The sequence below is a fragment of the Gastrolobium bilobum genome, unplaced genomic scaffold, assembly GCF_033153095.1.
Source record: "Gastrolobium bilobum isolate Gb01-03AN ecotype WA unplaced genomic scaffold, APGP_CSIRO_Gbil_v1 utg16185, whole genome shotgun sequence".
NCBI lineage: Eukaryota > Viridiplantae > Streptophyta > Magnoliopsida > Fabales > Fabaceae > Gastrolobium > Gastrolobium bilobum.
The window spans coordinates 134,272-145,437 of record NW_026899733.1 but is presented as its reverse complement, the minus strand read 5'-3'; the positions used below and the strand labels follow the sequence as shown (position 1 = coordinate 145,437).

General features: G+C 32.2%; 1 protein-coding gene across 1 annotated transcript; it reads left to right on the top strand.

Moving 5' to 3' along the window:
* The first annotated feature begins 1,581 nt into the window (after positions 1–1,581).
* LOC133293100 (1-aminocyclopropane-1-carboxylate synthase 7-like) lies at positions 1,582–3,497 on the top strand. The gene is made up of 3 exons (XM_061491632.1): positions 1,582–1,752; positions 2,212–2,501; positions 2,636–3,497. Exons 1-3 carry the CDS (start codon positions 1,582–1,584, stop codon positions 3,495–3,497), a joined length of 1,323 nt encoding a protein of 440 aa, XP_061347616.1.
* The last annotated feature ends 7,669 nt before the right edge of the window (positions 3,498–11,166 follow it).

Here is an 11,166-nt window from a genome sequence, read left to right as displayed (position 1 = left end):
GTCCAGGATTAAGGCTTTAAACCCCTCTCAAAGGTGATACTGGAGAGATTCGAACACATGCTCTCATCCCCACCTGCTTAGCTCTCATGCGCCAACTGAGCTACCACCATTTGGTTACTTACGAAATAATTCAACCGTAGATTTCCTTGTAACTGTTTTCTTCCTTATTAATTATCACCTGAATGATCATATATATTCAAATTAACATTTACATTGAGATTTATCATAACACCTCTTAAAATTAGACGATCTATTTCCTCGATATAGGAGTGTAACTGATACTTAATTAATGTATTTAGTGTATGTCCTTTTAAAAGATATATATTTATGTCATTTCACCATTTATAACTATGTATTTTGAGGAATGCATATTTATAATATTAAAGCTATTTTTTTCTATATCTTCATAAACTTTTCAGCTAACGACGTAAGAGAAAAAAATAAAACTTTAATATTATAAATATATTTTCCAAAATACATAATTATAAAAGATAAAATGAGATAAACTTATATCATTTAGAAGAAGAAATAGTTTTCACTTAATTAATTGCCTTCCGTTTTTCTTAACCAAAAAGAAAGCCATATAAATGAGTCAATCATTACACAAATCACAATTTAATACATCCATATAACTATGTTAAACTGTGGAATGAAAATGAAACGATATACAAATCAATCATCATGAATGATTCAATCATTACAGAAATCACTTTCAAGTTCAAAACTTGAAAGAAGTCGTTAAGTTCTGTTGTTTGTTATTGCCTCCCTCTCTCGTGCGGCTTCAGTGTGGGGTAGCTTCTCTTATATACAAGATGCTTGCACATCAAAATCTTGTTCAATCTTTTCGGTTACTTGAAATATCATTGTCACATGTCAGGTCTACAACTATTGCAAATCCTTATCTAGCACAGTGTTAATCCTGTTCAGATGATCTTAATAATATGATTTGGTTTTCGCAAAGGAGTTTTTGGAGTTTGTGCTGCAAGGGATTTTATTAGTCATAGGTTGAGAACTGAAAATTCTTTTTGAGAACTCAACCACTTTTAATTTAATAAATAACAATTGAAATTTGAAATTGAAACCATATAAAATAGCCACACTACTAATTAACAAATTATATTATGAACACTACCCCATTAATAAACCGACATATTAAAAATCTTCAAGCTATGGAGAACTATAATGAGGAGAAATCCAAGACCCAAACAACAACCATATATTTTCCGTGTGATCTGGCAAGATGTACAGTTGTCACAACTCACAAGTCACATCAGATAAATCTATTTCAGTAAAAAACTAAAAGGTAAAGCTCCGATTTGTTATCAATAATTGATGTTTTTTTTTTTTTTTTTCTATTAGTGTTTTATGTAGAGACTCAAACCCTATATATAGAGGTGGTTTTGACAAACTCTAAATCAACAACTCTCTTTAGTTTCTCTCTTCCATTCTTCTTACTCTCCTACCAACACAAGTTTTCTGCTTCCTATAATAAATAAAAGCCTCTGCAATTGCAGTTTTTATTTTTAAACCCCCCCCCCCCCCCCCCCCCCATCTTTTCTTAGCAAGAAAAAGCTAGTTGTTATGGGTATTGAGATAGGGCAAGCTTGTGTGCAGCTTTCAAAAGTGGCAATTTCTGAAACTCATGGGGAGGACTCTCCCTATTTTGCTGGATGGAAAGCCTACGATGAAAATCCTTATGATGAAATAACTAACTCCTCCGGTGTTATACAAATGGGATTGGCTGAAAATCAAGTAAGTGGATATATCTTGCAACATGTTTGATAAATACTTATTTCAGATAAATATTTTTCTTGATTTTTGTAAGAAATTATAAAATAATAATCTTAAATGTTACAAAATAAATTAATTCAAATTAAACATGTTTCTGTTACTACTAGAAAAATTGTGTATAGCGAGGAAATTGCTATTCAAATTTCGTCGCTAATTTTATCCTCGCTACTACTTTTCCTTGCAAATTCCCTCGCAAACGATTTTGCGAGGGAATTTGCGAGGGAAAGTAGTATTAAGGATGAAATTAGTGAGAGAATTTGCATAGCAATTCCCTCGCTATATAGGATTTTTCTAGTAGTCATTCAAAATATAGTCAAAAAGCAAAACAATTAATAGAAGAATTAATCATCCCAGTGTAATTAGTTACATAGCATGTAATTAATTAATTAGCTATTAATCTTGTTATATTGTACCGTTCAGGTTTCATTTGATTTGCTGGAAAAGTACTTAGAAGAACACTCAGAGGCCTCCATCTGGGGAAAAGGAGTTTCTGGTTTCAGAGAGAACGCTTTATTTCAAGACTATCATGGACTTGAGTCATTCAGAACTGCAATGGCAAGTTTCATGGAACAAATAAGAGGAGGGAGAGCAAAATTTGACCCACACAGAGTAGTCCTCACTGCAGGGGCAACTGCAGCCAATGAGCTCTTAACTTTCATTCTCGCAAATCCAGGAGATGCTTTACTTGTTCCAACCCCTTACTATCCAGGGTAAGAATCAAACACTATATATATATATATATATATATATTTTTTTTATTTGGAAGCACGTAACTGCATGCTTGCTTAAACTAAGATCAATAACCTGGAATTTTTATTTATTTAATTTCTTTCTTGTTTTACAGATTTGATAGAGATTTAAGGTGGAGAACTGGAGTAAACATAGTTCCAATCCACTGTGACAGCTCAAACAATTTCCAAATTACTCCTCAAGCTTTAGAGGCTGCATATAAAGAAGCAGAAGCTATGAACACTAAAGTGAGAGGAGTGTTAATCACAAACCCTTCAAACCCGTTAGGTGCAACAATTCAACGCTCGGTTCTGGAGGAGATTCTTGATTTTGTGACTTGCAAGAACATCCATCTTGTCTCAGATGAAATCTACTCAGGCTCAGTCTTCTCCTCCTCTGAGTTTGTAAGTGTAGCAGAAATCCTTGAAGCTCGTCAGTACAAAAATGCAGAAAGAGTTCACATTGTTTATAGTCTCTCAAAAGACCTTGGTCTTCCTGGTTTCAGAGTTGGTACTATTTATTCATACAATGATAAGGTTGTGACAACAGCAAGAAGGATGTCAAGTTTCACATTAATATCCTCTCAGACACAACACTTATTGGCTTGTATGTTATCTGATAACAAGTTCACTGAGACCTACATTAAGACTAATAGAGAGAGACTGAGGAAGAGATATCAAATGATAATTGAAGGGTTGAGAAGTGTTGGGATTGAATGCTTGAAAGGGAATGCAGGATTGTTTTGCTGGATGAATCTAAGTCCACTCTTGGAGAAGCCAACTAGGGAAGGAGAATTGGAGCTTTGGAATGTTATTTTGCATGAAGTGAAACTTAATATCTCTCCGGGGTCTTCTTGCCATTGTTCTGAACCAGGTTGGTTCAGGGTATGCTTTGCAAATATGAGTGAGAAAACGCTTGAAGTAGCGTTGGAAAGAATACGTATCTTCATGGAACGAATAAGGACAGAAAAGATATGATCAGAGGAAAAAAAAAAGTAATGCTATTCGATAAATTACATTGCAATTATGATTTTTTTTTTCTTTTTTCTAAATGGTTCTGGCCATTTTGATAAATTCTTTAATTGGGTAAAAGCAAAACCCAAAACTCATATCAGGGAAGCACATACTGTAATGCAGATTCACCTTAAGTGTCCAAGTGTCTCAGTTCTTGTTTGCTTGCTTTTACTTAAGCAAGTTCCTTAGAAACTCTTTCTGTATCATCAAAGTGAAATTACTGATTAATGAAAATGTTTGTATCTGAATTATTTATTTCTGATTTTTATGGATTAAATTAATTATTTCTTTTCAAAGCTGTTTATGTAATTCTAAACTGCAACTCGGAAACAACATCGCTATACTAGATACCTATCGGTCAAAGGTTGATACACACGTGTGCGTGTTTGTGTGCGCAACAGCTAGCGAGGGACCAACCTTATATAGCTTTTAGTCTTCGTGTCAAGGTTGGAATCATTTAAATATGGAAACTCTTCACATTTAATTCTCATTTCAAAGCCGGTGTGTTGTTGCCATATACTTATTATATAAGAATAATTAATTTGAGAAGATATTATACTTTGTTTTCCTAGAGTCGCGCGTGATGTTCCAAAATAAATAATTAATAGTCCATTGCTTATAACTACTAAAAAAAAAAAGCTGATTTGCGACTTGCAATATCTATCGAAAATTTCATCACAAACATTAAATTTTATCACAAATGATCAAATTCCATTGCAAATAAAATTTACGACGATGGAATTTGCAATGTAATTCCACATAATTCTGTCCCAAATCAACTTTTTTTTAGTAGTATATGGCATCCGATTGAGACATTACAAAGCTCGATTATATTAATAATCTCACCACCAAACTTTGAGCTAACGCTGATCAATTACTTGTAGTATAATAAATGACATTACATGCAACGCTGCCGTCTTTAGTTTATGGAAAAAGCTGCTATTATAAGGTAAGTTTATCTACATAATTAATAAATAATTATATATTTGGCAATACAACCCCTCACGAATGAGTCATTTGAACTTGAAATGTTGATATTATATAGACTCATTTCTTGGTAATATTTTGTGTTGACTTAATTTCATTAGAAAGTGGGAATGATGATGATCGAATTCGTGACTCGTGATTATTCTGACTCTGATATCATGATAAACAATCGTTTCACCTAAAAATTTAAGTTAATAAGTGATGGTCTTCAATAATTTTATATTTTATCTCTTTTGACAATATCTACCTTTGGTTTAATCTAAAAAAAATAATTGTGATTTTAACTTATTGAATAGTTCAAAGTTGAATAAATTTTTATCAGCTCACTTTATTGGCTTTAAAGGAATCTTATTCTTAGTTTTGTCTACTGAAGAAATGATAAATTAATTTAAAAGCAAGAATTAACAAAACCGAGTTAAGCATAAGACACGTTATCAATTGGGACCACCGCGCATGGTTTAAATGAAAAAGGTATATATAATTAATACGGTCAACATTTGTAGATAGTCATTACTACTTGTAGAAGCTAGCTAACACACTTAATTGTTGTGCTATCTGGGGTTTCCTTAATTATTTTAGTAATTACTTTAAGAGAATGATTTGATTTTGATAATGATCTATCGACTTTTCAACTAAATCTTATTAATTGAACTGAATTGAATACGGTTTAACATCTTAAATACGAAATCCGATTGATTTGTACCATACTAATCAACCAAGATTATATCCAATCAAATGTAGTCAAATGGCTAGTAGTCTAGTTTCTTTGGCCTTAAAATAGGAGTTAAAAACAATGTCTTTATTCGAATTTGTTAAACAATTGCTGAATAAAAAATTATTTAGTAAACCTCAGTTGCGGTAAAAATTAACACTAGCTTACGATACTATTATTTTATATTTAAGTCTTGGAAGTTGGAGCGATATATAGATATCACGTTACACTCGACCCTTTCTTGTGTTACTTGGCAATAAAGAATATTCGTGATCAGATTAAAGGATAGAATACAATGAAATAAAAAAAAAAAAAAAAACTATTTTCACCAATTGGCTGGAAATGGAAAAGATATCCATTTCGTAGAGGGATTTGAAACAAGAAAATATTGGATAAAAGTATAACACATGGATTCATTAAATTAATAGATATCACAATACATGCAAAATGGAATTTTTTTATTAATCAATTCATCAGTACTATTAAATGTTTTTTATTAGATAATTATATCATAAATTTTCTAGTTCTTATTGATAATTTTTCAGAACCTAAAAAAAAGGTTCTGATTTCTGAATTTTTTTTTTGGATGGAAATGTGAACTTTTGGACCATAAATCATCAATATGATAATAGTTCCCAAAGACACTATATGCTACTATGATATTGTACAAACAAACAAGTAACCAACCAGAGTCGTAGATGGGGCTCGTGAAGGTGAGGAACAGAGGAAGAAGCTGCCCCTCAAGCATGGCTGAAAATTATACGACTCTAGTCTTATGAGCCAACTACTTTTTGGGATTTAGCATGTATGTGTGCGTGTGTGCAATGCTAGCTGGCTGCTTTAATTTTCTCTCATGGTCAAGTACATTAATTCAAAAGTCGGTGGGTGGGTGTGAAATGAAAATGCAACCCAAAGCTTTTTTAAGCCGTCATGAAAGATACCAAAAACCATATGCTACGTGTATATATATATATATATATATATATATATATATATATATATATATATATATATCATTATATTATAATCATTATATTATAGCGTGGTCCTCAAGCACAGGAAGATTTTACCTATTGGCGTGAATTAGGTTGTGTGTCAACTTTTGTTGCTCCCATGGTGCTTTCTGAATTATAAGTTTCAATGTTAAGTCAATTTTAATATGCTCGACCTATTCAATTTGTCTTATAAAACAATAGCATTCTCTGGTCTAATTACTATTTTTTTTTCCTATATTGATTATTCAGTCAATGAATGAGGAATGCATATCGTTTCGTTTGGTTTTCTATATCGAAGTGAACTGGATTGATAAAGCGGTTTTGATTATCGAAATTGAATATAGCTTAATGGTTCAATATTTAAATGAATTAAAAAAATGTAATTCATTTTTTAAATTTCTTCAAAAAATATTATTATTTATGATGCCATTTGATTCAATTTATATAAAAATTTTTTCTAGCAATACACATATAGTTTAGTTTTATTTTTTATATTAAACTGAATTAAATTAATAGGTGATCAAAACTAATTTTACTTTGGCTGACAATAATGATATTCCTCTACACAATTAACATAGGTGATTTGATATAACTTTTAACTCATAGGTTTTCATTGGAACAAGTATAAGTATACTTACAAAACACTCTAATACTTAAATCAGATTTTATGTAAGCAAGTGCATGTTTAAATATAGAAGAAAATATGTATCTTTGGTTAACACAATATAATGCAATTTCAAATCAGCATACTATCTATTAACTATGGTAATAAATAATACCATAGCAATAAGGAATAAAAGTATTTGTATTTATAGAGCAAGGGATGACCAGCTTTGGAGATGTCCCGACAAGTGATGAGGCAACAGGATTTCTCTATTGATTGTTGTATAGGTGGCTTGACATGGTTTTTGCATAAGAATTGCATAAGTTGCTTGGGTAGCCTTTGTTAACTTGAAGACCCTTTAGAAGATATTTGTCTTCATGGTAAACACTCACATGTGTTTTCTACCCAAAAAAATAAAAATAAGATTCACATGTGAACTTTAATATATTTATTGCGGATGAGTAGGTATTTAATTCATTAAACGTAAGTTGATTGATTACTTACCATCTCGTATTTAATTCATTAAAATGAACCAAGTAATACACTCAAGCTAAATTTTCTTCTCGAGTTCAGTCAATGATTTGGTAATAAGTCATTTAGTTGCAAAGACAGCCTCAGTTCTCTTTCAATTGGTTTAGTTTGCTTATATTTCTAACAAAATTTAGTCTTCAATTCTCACCAACAGTATTTGTCCACGACAAGAGAATCTGAAACAGCTAAAACCCACGTCATCATCGCATACATTGCCCTACCACAATTTTAAGCCAAGTTTTCTTTCGACTTTGGGCTGTATGAAGTTTTTTTAACAAATAATAAAATAAAGGGTTTTATAAGAGTTATGTTGTAGGAAAAGTGATTGTGTAATGTTATAGAGATTCGTTTTGCGTTCCGTAATTTCTTTTTTTTCTTTTTTCTTCAAAAAGTGTGGACCCCACAAAATGTTGTGTGTAGGAAAGTTTGTTGTGTCATGTTAAATGACAAATGCAAATCCCATAAATAAATTGGGTTTAAGTAGATAGGGCGTTTATTTTAGCTTTTTTATTAAATGAAGAAAATAAAGTAACCAAAAATAAAAATGAATAAAATAAAGTAACAAAAAAGAAGAAATAAAAATCAAATAGGATTAGAAAAATAATTAAAAAAACTTTGGAGTGCTTTCTTTATTATGTAAATTTAGCTTGTTACAGGGAAATATTGTTTTTATATATTTTTTATTTTGGTAATCAATATTGTTTTGATTTTAAATTGCATGTTGTGTGCTAATTTGAAGAAAAAAAATTGTTATCGTTTATTTATTTGCCCATATTGTCATAAGATATTATTTTCATTTCTATTTATTTGCTAAAAAATATATTTATCATTACTTGTCTAATTTTTAATGAAAATTTAATTCACACAACAATCTACTGGCGCACGCGCGCACACACATATATGTGTGTGTGGGGAAAAAAATATTTCTCCAGCCACTTGAGATAAGTTTATCTCAAACTATTTCTTTTTAACTATGTATTACGGATAATATATAATTATAATGTTAAAGTAATTTTTTTATCTCTCTACACATTAACAGACAAGTTATGAAAAATGACTTTAACATTATAATTATCTACTATCCGTAATATATAGTTAAAAAGAATAACTTGATATAAGTTTATCTCAATATGCTAGATAAATGTTAACCCGGATATACATGATAAACACAGCGATGTTAATTTTGAGGTGGACCAATCACCATTCTCTGGGGAACTTCCATGGGCTTAAACAGGTCGTGGACTGTGCTGATTTAGTATATCCAAACATAGTCCAGACTCCAAACCAAACTGTTCAAGAGTGAAGACAAAAAAAAAAATAGAAAATAGAAAAGAAGACACAAGGTTAAGACTTGACAGTAACACAGAAGAAAGAGCGTCCTTGGTAATTGCAACGTCGCAAGGTAGCGGCGGCGGCGACGGAAGCCAATCTCAACCAATTTCTGATTATTGCATTCATCTAGTCAACAAGGTAATGTCCCTCCCCCTTCTATTCTTTTTTTCCCTCTTTCTTTCATTACTGATCACTACACTTTAAGTTATTCATTTTTGCATTTCATCTTCAGATCTTGTCTCTCTTATTTTTTCGATCTTCATTCTGATACTCTACTCCCTACCATTTATTCTTTTTTTGTCTTTTTTTTTTATTTCCATTAAATTAGTTTCAACTTTTCATTTCTTGTTTTGTTTTGTAAGTGTCATAACGCAAAAAGGTTGAACGTTTAGGGTTATGACTTAGCACCACAACCCAATTTTCCATTCAGGTATATATAGATTTCCCAAACAATCTCTTATAGGAAACTTGGAGCTGTCGTTGATTGAGTTTTTATCTTAATCCATTGCTATTTACAGAATATAAAAAGGTTTATTAGATAATTATATCATAAAATTATCTAGTTCTTATTGATAAGTATTCAGAACCTAAAAAAACCTTGTGATTTCTGAATTCATTTTGGATTAAAATGTGAACTTTTCGACCATAAATCATCAATATGATAATAGTTCCCAAAGACACTATATGCTACTGCCTACTATGATATTCTACAAACAAGTGACCAACGAGAGTCGTAGGTGGGGCTCGTGAAGGTGAGGAACATATGTGTGTGCGCGTGTGTAATACTAGCTGGCTGTTTTTCTCTCTTGGTCAAGTACATTAATTCAAAAGTCGGTGGTTGGGTGTGAAATGAAATGCAACCCAAAGCTTTTTTATGTGGTGTTGACGTATGCACTTGATCAATCTCTCTCAAGATAGTTTACGTATGACAGCTGACGTGTCTCAAGCTGATTGGCTCCTAGCCTTATGAAAGTAGTTATATTTTTCTATTCACTCTTTCTTTTAGTTAGTTAACTAGTTCATTAAGCTTCTTTATAGTTTTCACATAATATATATGTGAACTTGTAACTCTGTATTCATTTATTCACAATATGAAATACAATCACGTTTCCACTCATAAGATGGTGTCAGAGCTTCTCGAGAAGCTCTGATTCTCCAATTTCTTCCATTTTCTTTTTTGTTCATTGTTCTTCTTCAAGAAATCCTTTACTGCATTAATGGCGAATCAACGTTTAGGTTTTGACTTCGTTTCAAATCCTTCTCATCCATATTATCTACATCCAATCAAAAATCCCTCTCAAGTGCTAGTTTCAACATTGCTTGATAAGAAGAACTACCACATATGGTCAAGAGCATTCTCTATGGCGTTGCTATCGAAAAATAAAATCAGTTTCATCGATGGAAACCTACAACCACCTCCAACAATGGATCCATCATTTGCTGCATGGCAACGATGCAACACTACGGTATTAGCTTGGATTCATCATTCTATTTCTCCATCCATACTTCAATCGATTGTATGGATTGATCGAGCAGACAAAGCTTGGAAAGATCTGAAGGAGAGATTTTCACAGGCAGATATTTTCAGGATCTCAGACTTGCAAGAAGATATTTACAAGTTGAGACAAGGAGATCGAAGCATTGCTGATTATTTCACATAGTTGAAAGGCTTATATGATGAGCTAGAGAATCTGAGACCACTGCCTATTTGTCAGTGTCCTACGGAATGTAATTGCCCTGCATTAGTTGAAATTCGAGTTCGAAGAGATCAAGAGCATACAATAAGGTTTCTGAAGGGATTAAATGAGCAGTATGCTCATGCACGATCCCAAATCATGCTGATAAATCCAATGCCTGATGTTAACAAAGTCTTCTCGATGCTGGCTCAACAGGAGAGAGAGTTTCATCTCAATCTTCCCGTTGATGATGCACCAAAGGTATTCTTAACTGAATCTGATGAAAGCAAAAGAAATTCCTTTCAAGGCAGAGGACGTTCCAATTATAATGGAGGTAGAGGGAAAGGATGTGACTCAAGGTTTTGTACTCATTGTAAGATGAGAAATAATACGATAGAAACCTGCTATTTCAAGCATAGTTTTCCTCCAGGTTTTAAAAGAAGAGCTTCCTGCCAATAGTGCAATGCTAGCTAAAAGTACAGATAAAGGCAATGATGCATCCTCCAATGTAACTTTGTCTTCTTAGCAATTTCATGATCTCATGCAAGCTCTGCAGCATTCAAAGGACATTCCCAATTCTGTAATAAACACTGAAACCAATAGTCATGTCAACCTTGTATCCACCTCAGCAATGAATGCAGCTACAAATACCATTGTTCCAGGTAGTCAATTGTGCTGGATCCTTGATACTAGCGCAACTGATCACATAACCTCTTCATTTTTAAGTCTTGTTTCAGTCCATAAAATCAATCATGTGTCTATAAACTTACCAAATGGTTCAAAGGTCATAGCATCT